This window comes from Bos javanicus, chromosome 11, assembly GCF_032452875.1.
Source record: "Bos javanicus breed banteng chromosome 11, ARS-OSU_banteng_1.0, whole genome shotgun sequence".
Classification (NCBI taxonomy): domain Eukaryota; kingdom Metazoa; phylum Chordata; class Mammalia; order Artiodactyla; family Bovidae; genus Bos; species Bos javanicus.
The window spans coordinates 27,976,396-27,991,093 of NC_083878.1; the positions used below are offsets into that span (position 1 = coordinate 27,976,396).

Here is a 14,698-nt window from a genome sequence, read left to right on the forward strand (position 1 = left end):
GATCTCTCCCCTGCTCCCGATGGGCATGTGGATAAAGCCAATGGTCACATACCATGTTGTCTTCCCCTTGACCTACCCCTTCCACTTTAAAAGATATCCTAGTGCTCCCAACACATGGAGCCCCGACCCCGCGGATTCCGAGGAAGCAGAGGCGATCAAAGCGCCGGAGAAACCGGGCTGGGCACGCTTACTTCCGCCAGAGGGCGCTGTCGGCTCGCGGAGCCCGGCGCCGTAAATGCAGGCTCTGAGTTGCCACCGCGCGACCCGCCCAGCATCCCGGGGAATTCATCACTACAGTCCCTGGTTGCCTTGGCGCAGAGAGACCCAACCATGGCCAAGGACCTTATCTGGGTAAGGAGGGGTGAGGCTAACAAGATCTTGGGACAAATACTTGGAGAGTGCAAAGTTGTACCTACTATGTCCAAGATACTGGGGAGCAAGTATGGAGATGCTTGCTCCCCAAACTGCACCTCCAAACTTTAAGACTTTTTAGAGAAGGAACAGAGTTAAGACAGATACCAGACAGGAGACTGCAGTGCTGGCCTTGCAATGAGAAGTGAGGGGGGGCGGAGTTCAGGGAGGAGAATTCATAGCTTCCGCTGGAGGAATAAGGTCTGAGTTCAGAGAGGGTTTGGGTATTGAAGGAGAGAAGGAATTGCCAATTATGCATTGCACATTGGTTGCAAAAGAACCTGTGAGCTTAACCAGCTCTCATTTTACATTTGTTATACCTATACATTTGTTATCCTTATAGGTGATGAGAGGCAATATTCCCTGCCATGGAGCCCCAAGTCCTTGATCCTGAAAAGTAAATTAGAAATTCAGTTCAGTTAAATCGCTCAGTTGTATCTGACTCTCTGCGACCCCATGGAGTGCAGCATGCCAGGTTTTCCTGCCTTTCACCAACTCTCAGAGCTTACTCAAACTCATGTCCATCAAGTCGGTGATGCCACCCAATCCTCTCATTCTCTGTCATCCCCTTCTTCTCCTGCCTTCAATCTTTCCCAGCATCAGGGTCTTTTCCAATGAGTTGGTTCTTCACATCAGGTGGCCAGAGTACTGGAGCTTCAGCTTCAGCATCAGTCGTTTCAATGAATATTCAGGACTGATTTCCTTTAGGAACGACTGGTTTGATCTCCCTGCAGTCCAAGGGACTCTCAAGAGTCTTCTCCAATACCAGGTGGAAATGGCTTAACCAAATGTCCAGAACATGTTAGTGATCTATAACCTAATCTGAACAGTCAGATCCATCATTCTGCTAATTGATAAAATATCCACAGGGAGCCTCAGGAAACAGCTGTTACACTTGATGCAGGTATCGTAAAATCATATGCTGAAAATACATCTGACTGCTGTTACCAGAGAAGATGTAAAAATAGAGAAGTTGAGGAATAAGATGTGTTTTTAAGATGTGTCACCAAAACAACTTCAGGAAGAACTCTATCAATACTATAGTTCTCTGAGAATTACTGTTGTCTAAATGCTGTACCTCACCAAGGCCAGTTAAACTGCAAGTCAGTACGTTAAAACAGACTTGGACGTTAGGTTTATAGAAATTTTGTTTCCAAGGAATTAAAATGGGATTGGGGTTATTATCATTACATGCATTGCATTAGTTCCAGTATGACAATGTAGAAGAAGAGTGAACTTCAACTAGGAAGTTCAAGCATTTGTTCTGACCTCTAAGTAGTGTTTTGGTTATTACTATTATTTTTTAAAATTTTCTTGTGTGGCAAGGCAGTTAACCTCTCTAGGACTGAGATTCCTCATTTAATAGAAGAATTTAGTAAGAATTTAGAGTATAGGCCAGGTGATCTCCCAAATCCTGCAGAGTAAAGCAAACAAGTCTTCGTTCTGTTGAGTCCAAATGCTTCCTTAGTGCTGACTCGGATCTGAAGTCACTTGAAGGACCTGCAGGTTCTGAGAAGTTAGATGTATCAAGGGAAGAAGAACAGGAGCTTAGGTGGTTGCTAGTCTGGTAGTTGGATTCTCCAGTTACTGGAAGATTCTGTATGCAGTGACCCAGGGCCATTGGGTTGCAAATAGTCTTACTCTGATTGTGATGGTCATGTGCCCTTAAATGATCACAGAACTTTCTGACTGTGCCATTTATCTGCCATTTACCATGTGCTACCTTGAATTATCTCTGTGTACCCGTTATTTGAAGACAGTGTCTAAGGCAGTCTTCAGTGCTATTTGTCAAATATTCCAGGCTCCTCACCCTGCAGGTGGGAGAACTTCTCAACTCACTTGCATATGAGGAAAAGAGGCCATGTGCCTGGTTCTAGCCAACAACTAGTGAGCAGGCATAGAGGTTAGCACTTCGAGTGGGTTATTTAATTGCCTAACACCCTCTCAGGGTTCTTTTGCTCTCTGCCTGTGACCAGCTAGGTCCCCAAAAGTGACTTTTCTGTTGGTCTACATGCAGGAGTGGGGAAGATGCTTATGTGGACAACCCCACCATGGACTTACAGCTGTGTGAGAAGAGATCTTTGTTAGTTTTAGACTTTGGGATTTGGGGACTGCTTATTACAGCAGCATGAACTGGCCCATCCCAACTAATAAAGTGTCATTATGTGTCATCATCTTTGTTTCTCCAGTGGTCTAAATGACTTGGTATTCAATACTGACTGCTGAATAAATGAATGACTACCTGAATTGATCTTCCTATCTCCCCAGCCAGAGCAGGAATCATCAAAGAGCGGGAGTATCTATTTGTCCTCCCTAGAGCAGTCGATCCTAAAGGAAATCAGTCCTGAATATTCATTGGAAGGACTGGTGCTGAAGCTGAAGCTCCAATACTCTGGACACCTGATGTGAAGAACTGACACATTGGAAAAGACCCTCATGCTGTGAAAGATTGAAGGCAGGAGGAGAAGGGGATGACAGAAGGGGCAGTGGTTGGATAGCATCACTGACTCGATGGACATGAGTTTGAGTAAGCTCTGGGAGTTGGTGATAGACAGGGAAGCCTGGCGTGCTGCAGTCCATAGCGTCTCAAAGAGTCAGACAAGACTGAGCGACTGAACTGAACTGAACTGAGAGCACCTGCCCCAGTATTCTGAACGTAGCAGTTCTCAGTAAAGATGGATGGATGAATTTATGGATTTCAGAGTCCCAAGATGCAGCCCAACATCAGAGCCAAAGACAATGTGGCATGTGATATTATTTTCCATATGGCACCTGAGAGAGTAGGGCTCAGGGTCATGGGAGCTGAGGAGGGAGGGATAGCAGGTCATTTCCCACCCATTATGCACTTTTAAGTTCTAGAGTTCCCTCTGATCCTTTCATCTCTTTGTAGAGTGTGACTGAAGCTTGTCTCTGAGTCACTGCAACAGAGTTCAGAGCAGAGACAGGGCCAACATAAGCAGACATGGCAGGCCAGACATGCGCCAGCAACAAGAGGGGGGGCCTAGGGTGGGACTAGAAGCTGGGCTGGAACTCAGGTGGGAGTTAGGCCAGGGCAGGGCCAACCAAACTCTACATGGTTTTCGTTTTGTTGTGCTCCTGCATATTCCCATCACATGGCTCAGATGGTTGAATCTGCTCCACAGAGCACATGTGGAATCTATGAGAGACCCTAACCAGGCAGACCTTTGCAGAAGCCATTAACATCTCACGAATGGCGAAGACCAGCAGAGCAACAAGGCTGCGAATCTGAATGTGCTAGTCTAAGGTTTGGACACCCCTCCTTGATTCCTTCTACTCAGCTCAACAATATCCATAGACTGTTTCTTTTTTGATCAGATGGAGGGTAAAGTGTCCTCAGACTTGGATCTTCTGTCTCCCTGACATCCTGTGTTTGGGGTGAGTCTTTTGGAGGAAAATTACGGAAGACAAAGTACCTATCCCTGAAAAATTGCTTTTTTAAAAGTATGAACTCCCATTATGCTGCTTCTCTACCTTAGAAGGATCAGTGTCGCTCAAGGAGGAAGTTCCAGCTTCCTTCTTAGGCTCTACAAGGCCTTAGTCCAACCTAGCTCACCTCCTCTCACCTGAAAGGCCAGGCACACCCGGTTCCTTACTCATCCCAAACAGCCATGCTCTTACCTACCTGAGCTCTCTACACTCTGTTCCTGTTGCCTCCAATGCCCTTTTCTCTCCTCTTTGCTTTTGAAGAAACTCCTGTTGAAAAGCCTAGGCCTGCTGGGTGATGCCTTCCCAGGCAACTTCAGGCGAAGTGTTGACTCTTCTTTCATGCACTCCCAGAGGCTGGTACAGCCCTCCATTTGCAACTTATCATACTGCCCTGGGGACTCTTGCTCCACCAGCCTTTTTTCACGAGCCTTAATTTAATCAATTTATTTTTAAAATTTTATTTTATATTTTTGGCTGTGCTGGGCCTTTGTTGCTGTGTGCAGGCTTTCTCTAGACGCAGTGGGTGGGGGCCACTCTTCATTGCAGCGTGCAGGCTTCTCATTATGGTGGCTTCTCTTATTGCAGAGCACAGACACTAGGCGCCCAGCTTCAGTATTCGTGGCAAGCAGGCTCAGTAGTTGTGGTGCATGGGCTTAGTTGCTCTGAGGCATGTGAGATCTTCTCAGACCAGGGATTAAACCCACGTTCCCCGCAGTGGCAGGTGGATTCTTAACCATTGCACCACCAGGAAAGTCCCTAAGATCCTTAATTTTAAAAGGAGTCACCATCCTTATCAAACTCTTCTATCATTTTTTTTCTCTTCCTCTTCCTCTCCCAAAGATAACAAAACAACCAGGCCATAGTTGGATTCTAAAGGGTGTTTTGTAGTAGGCTCAGTTGCTAAGTTGTATCTGTCTCTTGGCAATCCCATAGACTGTAGCCTGTGAAGGATGTTTTTAGTCCCCTGGTCCTGGATGCGGGAATCTGGTCGAAGGGCCCTCAGCCTGAGCTGAGGATTGGAGACTGATCACCTCCTCTTGGCAGAGAACTCGAATTCTGGTTCTGGTCTGGTCTGATTTCTGGTAGGGCCGATTTCCAGTCCTCCCTTCTCTGGAGGCCCAGGGAAAAGTCCCATAACGCCTGGGTATCTGTAGGTGGCAGGAGACGTCTGTAAGGCCACCCCTTTCACCCTCCTCTCCCGCCTCCTCCCCCTTCTTCTTTCAACCTGGCTTCCTTTCCTCCCTTTGAAATCTTTGATGTTAGTACTTGGATCTGAAGTTCTGTGTCTCTATAGGAGGTTTTCTGAGAGACTGTATTCTTGTATTTAAGGGCTTCCCTGGTGGCACAGAGGTTAAAGCGTCTGCCTGCAATGTGGGAGACCTGGGTTCGATCCCTGGGTCAGGAAGATCCTCTGGAGAAGGAAACGGCAACCCACTCCAGTATTCTTGCCTGGAGAGTCCCATGGACAGAGGAGCTTTGTGGGCTACAGTCCACGGGTCACAAAGAGTCGGACACGACTGAGTGACTTCACTTTCACTTTATACCCAGGGCTGTCCTGTCTTTCAGGACTATACAGGGGCCAAGAGAAGGATGAAGTAGGCAGTAATTATTGATTGGAATTTTACATTCTAAAACCTCTGCCCTGCAATGGCTTGTTTTTCTTTTCATATGAAATCTGGAGCAGTGGGTTATTTTAGATCCAACTGCCCACCCGCAGGTAAATTTAAAGGTTTTCCCCTAAACAGACTCACATCTGGCATCTCCATGGTGCCCCTAGAGGATATATATTTTCATTTAGCTAAGTTTGAGAGGTGAATGGTGAGAGATTGATTTAGAAATAAGGATATAATAATTGTCAGGAAATTAGCAATGTTTTTATATAGACAACCAATATTCTCCCTTTTTATTTAAATATTCTTCCAACACAAAACAGAAAGTTTGTTTGGCCAAGTCTTTGAGTTACCCCACCTTCCTCCACCCCCAGGCAGAAAGACTTGTAATTGAAAGGAAAGGTCACCCTGGGATTGGTCACATCTGAGGATTGTAGTACAATTTATTCACATGGTGCAACAAGAAGTCTGTTAAGAGGCAGATGCAGCCTTTCTGTATCCCTACCCCGGTCCAGGGAAATGGTATTAGAAACTTGTAGGTTATTGGTTTTAAGAATGCCTAGTCCCTGGGACAGCAACAGGCCTATTTAATAACACTGGGGTTCTTGCCTGGGGAGGAGGAGGGGGGACATAAGAAGATGCCAAAAGTTCAAATTTGGTGTGTCTTTATTTCTAAATATATTTCCTGTTACAAACATAGAAGAGGAGGGATTTTGACCACTGTCTTCAATCCTTGTACTTGTCTGTTTGCTGGTAAGATAGGACTCACTCAGAAAATAGTAGAGAAAAGGTATGAAACACTCAAGAATTCCTCCTTCATGAAATCTATGCTGTTCTCCAGTTCCTCACAGAGACGGGGCTGGGGCAAGGCAAAGGAAGCCCTTTTCTCCCGCACGAAATTTCAGGGGTGCCCAGAAACTCAGCAATACAAATACTATTTTAATGTAATATCTAAAACTATTTTAAAATGTGGATATTGTGTGCATCTTGGAACTCTACATTCATTTTTATTTTTTCAAAATATCATATTAAAATATTATTTATCTTGATGGCCAGTTTGTTGGTAGCCCTTCAATTCTGCCTCTTTGTCAGGCATCTTACGAATCTCTCTCTAGCTCTTGCTTGGCTTCCAAATGCATTTGTAGAAGATCAAGCCCATCACATGCCCCCTGAAGGGGGAAACATGCTTAATAAGAATAGAATGGTGGTAGAAGCGAGGAGGAAAAAGTTCTGATGATCAAAGAAATAAAGTTAACAGCGATGAGATATCCCACCTGTGCTTTGTCAAACTGACAAATTTTAAAATATGCCTCCAGCTGGTGGGAGTGGCCCTGGAAGGCAAAACTTTTACATCCAGACTTTTTCCATGGGAACGGGACTCTTCTGTCTCTGACTGTAGGCTGGCTCTCTCTACCCTGCTGCTCCGTCTAACTTGGAGGGCTGCGTGAAATTACTGGTAAGCTCGAGAGAGCGCAGTAGCTGGAGGCCTTCGGAGAGGATCTGCCCAGGACTTTTCTGATCATTTTTGCAACCTGTCTGCGGCACTTAGTACCCTGTCGTTCCAGGGGTCTGCCTCCTTCTGCGCCTTTAAGCCTTTTTAAGCCTCTAAGCCACAGACAATGATAACTTTTCTTTTTTTTTTTCCACTGAGAAAAAGTGATCGAGAGGTGGGTTTTAAACTTGGGCTAACCAGAGTCGAAAGATAAACACAGCTTACCACGATTCCTACAAACTCCCTGACTTGACTTGGCACGCGGGCGAGGGCCGAGGTTTTCTTTTTCCGTTTGCACAACACCCCACCCCCCGCCCCCCGGCTCGCAGGTTGCGGAGACGACCTCTTCCCAGGGCTGTCCTCCTGCAGTTCCAGGCAGGGCCGCGCCCCGGACCTCCGCGCTCTCCGCCCCGCCCTCCCAGGTTCGCGTCCCCAGGCGCCAGGCCGTCCCTCGCCTTCCCCGTCCCTGGCTCCCCGCGGAGGAAATTCTTCCCCAGCAGCCCAGGGCCCGCCTCACGTGATCAGCTGCCGCCGCGGCTTCCAGCGAGAGTTTAAAGGTTACGGAGGAAATTAACACGGACACAGCCCACAACCCCCAGTCCCCGCCGGAGGACGCGCCCCGTTTTCGCGCAGCTGGGACGGCCGCTGTCAGCGCGCTGATCAGAACCCTGTCCCCCCCCAAAGGGCACAGGCAAAGTCTAGAGTAAATATGAAGTCACTTTGTAAAATATAAACAAACACACGAACCGAGCCGGGGTGTTACTAAGCTTTCTCTTGCCAACAAGTTCTCGCAGCCCGAGAAGTTTGGGACAGACCCCCAAAAGGGAGAGTGCCCCCAAAGAAAGGGAAGAAAGAATAAGTGTTTTAAAACTCACACAGAGCCTTGCACGCCCCTCCCTTCCCCCCTTCCCCCACCACCGCAGAGCAGAGCGTCTCCGGACAGAATGACAGACAGACCGACCAATACTCCCGCAAGCTGCCCTGGCCAGCCACGGTCAGAGTAGGGGTGGGGCCGAGGGAGGGTCTCGAGTCCTCTGCAGCAGCGCGACCCCTGCCACCTCTCCGCTCCCGGCTGTAAAAGACAGTGCTTGCCGCAGAGCCTGGAAAGATGCGTGGCCCTCTAGTCTCCTGCGGGAGACCACAGACCAGGTATCCACAGCCAGCGGACCCGCATCCCCCCGCCCCCAAGGCCGCCACTCCCCCGGGTCCCGCGCGGGGTCCCAGTCCCGCTCCCCCGCCGGCCGCCGCGACCCCGAAAGGCTCGCCAGTTCTCGACAGTCCTCTGCTGGGCTCACTTTTCCCGTATTGCTCCCCCAACCGGCAAAACTTTCTATTTCCCCAAACACCAGGGCGCGCGCGCGCGCGCGCGTGCACACACACACACACTCACTCACACACACACACACACACACACATACACACTGACGTCTTTTGCGCATTTCCTGCATTAGAGGGAGGGAGACTCGCTCGCACACCGACGGAGGGAGAAGAGACCGAGGGGGAGAGCGGGCGGGCAGCGAGCGAGCGGCAGCTGAAAGCCGGGACGCGGGGAGCGCGGCGGGCGGGCGCCGGCGCCCGGGAGGTGGGGCCGCGCCGAGTCGCAGTCCCGGCCCCGCCGCGCTGCGCACCGCCCGGTGCCGGCCTGCGCCCCAGCCGGAGCCGCGGCCACCCCGACTCTCGAGCCCGCGCGGATGTGAGATTCCCGACTCCTGGCGCCTCCCGATCGCCGACTGCGGCGCGGCGCGGCTTCGCCCAGGAGGAGGCGGCCGGGCTGGCCCTGTGGCTTGTGGATTTTTTTTTTTTTTTAAATTTGGCTCCGAGGAGGACCATTTCCTCTGGACATGCATCCCTCCGGGTAGACTGCACATCCCTGGGTCCATACCCCGCCCCGCGCGGTCAGAGGCAGGCGCTGGGTGTGCGAAGAGGATCCGGGTGGAAATCTGCGCCCCCGTTCTGGTCCCCGCCCCGTCTCACCGCCCCCTCCCCCTCCTGGAGTCGAAATTTCCCGGGGATTATGTTTCGGAAAGGTAGGTAAGCGCCCGGCTCGGCGCCCACTTCCCCGCAGCCCCGACCCGGAGAGCCAGCGAGGCGACGAGACAGCCCCCGCGGCTTTTGCAGCGGAGCCGATAGCTCGTCTCCTCTTCTGGAGGTGCTGCTGGGGGGGGGGGGGAGCGGGGGGAGAGACTTCTCCAAACACGGACGTCCCCCAGCTCTCCCCCCTCCTTGTTTTCCGTTAGGAACCCGGCGAGGAAATACATGCACTGGCTGAGAATCGCCCGCGCCAGGGCGCAACACTACAAGGTGTAGGGAGAGTGTGGGGTGGGGCGAGAGGGGACCCAAGAGTCCCGTGCTCGGAGCGCCGCGGCGTCGGTTCTTCGTTCCTGCCCTCTGGGCGGACGGAGTGACCCCGGCCCCCACTCCCCGCCCCGACCATGGTAGTGTTCAATGGCCTTCTTAAGATCAAAATCTGCGAGGCCGTGAGCTTGAAACCCACAGCCTGGTCGCTGCGCCATGCGGTGGGACCCCGGCCGCAGACTTTCCTTCTCGACCCCTACATCGCCCTCAACGTGGACGACTCGCGCATCGGCCAAACGGCCACCAAGCAGAAGACCAACAGCCCGGCCTGGCACGACGAGTTCGTCACTGATGTGTGCAACGGGCGCAAGATCGAGTTGGCTGTCTTCCACGATGCCCCCATCGGCTACGATGACTTCGTGGCCAACTGCACCATCCAGTTTGAGGAGCTGCTGCAGAACGGGAGCCGTCACTTCGAGGACTGGGTGAGTTGGGCGCCTCCTGGTCCAGGAACCAGGCTGTGGGGTTCCAGGGGCAGAACTCACGACCTTGGCTTTGGTCGTGGGGCTCAGGGATTTAGTGCCATTTGGGGGGTGTGTGTGTGTCTCAATTACCTTGGGGAAGCACATTCCACTTAGTAGTTGGGGAGAAGTAGCCACTGGGGCATGGAAGATGAGTCTTGGAAAGAGGGTAAGGTCCTCTGCCCTGTCCAGACAGCGGGCGCTACAGGGACTTAGAAAGCTGGGAACCCCAAACTGCTGGTGCTGAAGGTTGGCGGAGAAGCCGGCTCCTTCCCCCAGGAGCGTGGTGGGCTGGTTGTGTGTGGGTGGGTTCCTCAGTCCTTGGAGAGGCACGTGGAGCCCTACACTGAAGGCTTCTTGCACGTTCTGGCTTTGTCCTGAGTAGCCGAGTGAGGAGCTGTTTTATTTTTCCCTCCGGGATGAAGCTGGCTCATTTCTATTCTGTTGTCTGGCAGTTAGCTTATCTTCTGACATGCGGAGAGAAAAATTTCTTCTCTAGTCCCCTCCAGGGTCCCAGAAACATGGGCCGAGCTGGGTTTGCCCAATGCATTGTCCATCCATCCGGAACTAGCACTGTATTCTACAAACGGTTCGGCTTGTGATTAATTGGCAGTCAGTGCTTTGAATCTGACTTAAAGTTACATGTTTCCCTGTTTTGATTCTCAAGACACTGTGCCATGAGATACTATTTTTGAGACCAAGTTAATTGATTACACTGTCAAAATATTAGGGGCTTGGTAATAGACCTTGTGCACACACTCTAAACCAAATGCATTCAACCTTGGCACTCAGAGAAACAGGGAGAAGCAACCTTGTTTTAGCTCTTTTTTAGAGGGAAGGTGTTAAATTAGGAAATGATTTTCTTTATTTTTATATTTGTTACATGTTTCCAGGGAGAGCAGATGTGACTCTGGGTGTATATAGTTTTAGGGTTCTTTGGTCTACACAGAGAATACCTGATCCTCGTGGAGAGATGTTTAATTATTGAAAACAAATAACTTCATGATGTCCTATGGTCAAAGGTTGCACATGAATCACCTTGGCATATCACCTTACATATAAATACGTACATACATACATACATATATATATACCTACCCACACATATGTATATATACACACACTTTTTTTAAGGAGATGGAATCTTCTGGGAAAATAGGAAAAAGCTTTTCGTCTCCCCTTGATGCCCTGGCTGTGATGTAGTCTGCCCGAAACCATGGTTACAGGGCTTACAAGGAAGCTCCAACAAACCACACCAAGTACAACCCTGGGAGATTTGTGGCTTACACTTTGGGAAGCAGGCAAACCTTTATGGAATCCCAAAGAACACAGTGTCATTCCATTCCATTCCAGTTCACCAATGGCCCTGGCCACTGCCCCCCTCCCACCACCGGAGTTCCCACTCATTTCCCATTTCCTGTCCACTGGCCTTCAGTCCTTTCACCCATGAAAGTGGTGCATCTCTGAGGGGGAGCTGAAGGGATAACTAATTTCAAAGCCAGATCTTAACACCAAAATCTGTGGTTTTCAAGTTGTTGTTTTAGGACAGGAAGGGGAAGAAAAAAATATGACTATGGTAGTGAGGAAATGAGGCTTTTTGCCGTGTATTCAGATGGAGTTGGACAGTGAGGCGGAGAGCAGGTAGGGTGAACAGCACATCTGCTTTTCTCCACAAAACAGATGCTAGCTGGAGGGAAAGGTGTCTGAGTGTCTCTGATGATGCTTTGCCGGGGCCCACCCAAATCCTGGGTACATTGGCTCATGATCCTCACTTTGGAGCATGTCCAGTGAAGTGTGCACTGGACACTAGTCTTGGTCGTCTGTCACTCTCTGAGGTACTCAGATTCACATTGGACTTGGCCCTGGACCGGATCACTAGTGATAGGCAGTTTTCACAGCCAAGGGTGCTGAGTCCCAGAGCAGCTAAGTGGGTTCCTGAGGTCACAAGACAAGCAGACGGGGCAGGGTTGGAAGGAGGGACCACAGCTCCTATTGCTCACAGCTTGCTCAGTGGAGAACTAGGCCCTCTGGTCTCCTAGTCTAAGTCTTCCTGCAGATTCATGTGCTGTGACCCTGATGTTTTTATTGTACATGATAATTTAAAGTGCTTTCAGAATCAGTGTCTCTTTTGCCTTATGCTATGCTATGCTAAGTCACTTCAGTCATGTCCGACTCTGTGCGACCCCGTAGACAGCAGCCTACCAGGCTCCCCCGTCCCTGGGATTCTCCAGGCAAGAATACTGGCGTGGGTTGCCATTTCCTTCTCCAATGCATGAAAGTGAACAAGTGTGAATTAGGTGTTGGTAGATTAAAAAACTTGAGATACAGAAAGGCCAGAGTCACAGGATGGATGAATCAAGTAGTGGAGCTGGTTCTGTTGTCTGGAATTGTTTTCATGAGGATGGTCCGGCCGCACTGGTTCTTCCAACTGAGGGTGAGGATGCAGCAGCAGACGTGACTGGACTGTGGAAGCAGACAGGTTGTACCTGGGATGGCTAAGGTCACCTTTCCCATCCCTGTCAGCCAGGGGACACCCACAGAATCACACCTCTGGGTAGAATTTCCTGGGCTCCAGCCTCTGCGCTCTTCACCTGGCAGTAATGAAGAGGTGTGGTTGAGAAATCTGGCCTGGAGTAAGGAGATGCAGAGGGCATGCAACAGCCACCTTTCTCATCACTGTGGAACATTTCATTCAGCTGCGTGATGAATTCCCAGGTATTCACTGAGTTCTGTTTTGCACTCAGATCCAGCCAGGAACATTTAGCTCTTTGGGTAATCCAGGAGTGAAAGAGACCATGGGTTACTCTCAGGAGGCTTCATTTCACTAGGGAAATAACACTGAATACTCATAGACCCTTAAGTAGCAATTAGGCTCTAAATTAGTGGTACCTTAAGTATGTTACAGGAGTTCCAAAAGGGAGTATGCTGGGATGGCTGGAAGAGTCCAGAGGTTCCTGGAAGGAGACTTGAATTGGGGGTGAAACGATGGGTAACATTTAAAGAGGTGTTTATGGGAGAAGACAGTGTTCCATGGGCACAGACATGCTGGAGTAAAGGCGGAGCGTGCCTGGGTCAGAAATGCGTGGCTGAAACTGAGGGCGCCTGTCAGGAGAGGACCGAAGGTGAGGCTCCCCAAATTTAAGACTTTTATCTGAGTACTGCCAGTGCTATGATGGATTTACTTAATATTTTAAAACAGTAGCTCTTTGATTTCCCACTTAAGCCCCAGTATTTGTGAAATGACAGGTTTGGATATGGTAGTTACAGTTTTTCTTTATTGACATTAAACTAAACGTTTGTCTCTAAATGAAAATGAAAAGCTTACCTCAGGTGCCTCTTAAAATCATTAGTACTATGGGGGCTAATGATTCCACCCCTTGGAAACCGTGGGATAAAGTTTGGAAAATTGAGGTGGATTCTAGAATGTTTAAAACCAGACTGAGATTGTTATTCCTCAGACAATGAGAGACATACCTGTTATGGTGACAAAAGGGGTTGCTTTAGAGAAAGCTCATTGCATAGAGATGGGCAGATTTCACCGGTACTCAGAGCAGAATCCCATGAAACACAATTGCTGTAGCTCACTTCCCCAAAACTGTTAGAGGTGATAACTCTCCTCAGACTTCAGTGTGCAAGAGTCACTGGGTGGGGTCATTAAAAATCCAGGTCCTCCTGCCCCACTTTCAGAGCTTTCCATTCTGTTGTTTAGGACAGAATTCTCATTTAGAACAAGCTGTTCTGGAGATTCTGACCAGCCCATACCTTGAGAAACACTGAATTAGAATAGAAACTGCAGGCAGGGGAAGGCTTCAGATAATGAATATACCAAGATCTTGTGCATAGAAATGTCCTGAGATTTTTGAATAGATTTGTTTTTTAAAATTTAATTGTCTAATTTTTTAAAATTTATTTTTAATTGGAGGACAAGTGTTTTGCGATATTGTATTGACTTCTGCCATACAACCACGTGAATCAGCCACAAGTACACATATGCCCCCTCCCCCTTGAACCTCCTCCCCACCCCTCTAAGCTGTTACAGCGCCGGCTTGAGATCCCTGTGCCCATACAGCAGTTATCTATTTTACATATGGTAGACGCTGATGCTGGGAGGGATCGGGGGCAGGAGGAGAAGGGGACGACAGAGGATGAGATGGCTGGATGGCATCACTGACTTGATGGACGTGAGTTTGAGTGAACTCCAGGAGTTGGTGATGGACAGGGAGGCCTGGCCTGCTGCAATTCATGGGGTCGCAAAGAGTCAGACACGACTGAGCGACTGAACTGAACTGAGTGTATATATATATCAGTGCTACTCTCTCAATTTGTAACCCCCTCTTCTTCGCCCGTGAATAGACTTGTATAATTCCCAGTAGCTCAGTTGGTAAAGAATCTGCCTGCAATGAAGGAGACCCAGGTTTGACTCCTGCGTTGGGGAGATCCCCTGGAGAAGGAAACAGCAATCCACTCCAGTATTCTTGCCTGGCCCACCTGGATAAATGGATAAAGCAAGATTTGTAAGCAGGATTGGGTAAACTAGAAGCATTAGGATTCCTGAATGGATGCTGGTGGAGCAGCACTCGCATTTAGGACAGATGGTGGGGTACTAGGGGAGCAGGAGGATGGCAGAGAGGGCGAGTACAGCATGTGGGTTACAGTTGTCTCGTCCTGTCACACTCTGGAGTCTGCTCGCTATATCCTTTGCTCAGTTCTCTCCTTCCTGTCCCCAGACTCTGAAGTTATCTTTGGTTGGTGTTGCTCCCATGCTTCATGCTACAGAAGAGGCCCTCATCACAGTGGCAATGACAGAAAGTCATTTTCTGACAGGTGGTTTGGTGGAGCACCTGAGGGCAGAGCTCTGGAGCCCGGCTGCTTGGGCTTGAATCTCATCTCTATTACCAACCACTTGTGAGACCTTTAGGGAG

The 14,698-nt window shown here is 49.5% G+C and overlaps 1 protein-coding gene across 2 annotated transcripts in view; it reads left to right on the top strand.

Annotated features, from left to right (window-relative positions):
- The first annotated feature begins 9,392 nt into the window (after positions 1–9,392).
- PRKCE (protein kinase C epsilon) overlaps positions 9,393–14,698 on the top strand; it is a 541,930-nt gene continuing 536,624 nt past the window's right edge. For both annotated transcript variants that reach the window (XM_061432250.1, XM_061432251.1), the window contains exon 1: positions 9,393–9,740. In XM_061432250.1, the coding sequence (XP_061288234.1) occupies positions 9,393–9,740 (348 nt within the window). The remainder of the gene's footprint in view (positions 9,741–14,698) is intronic.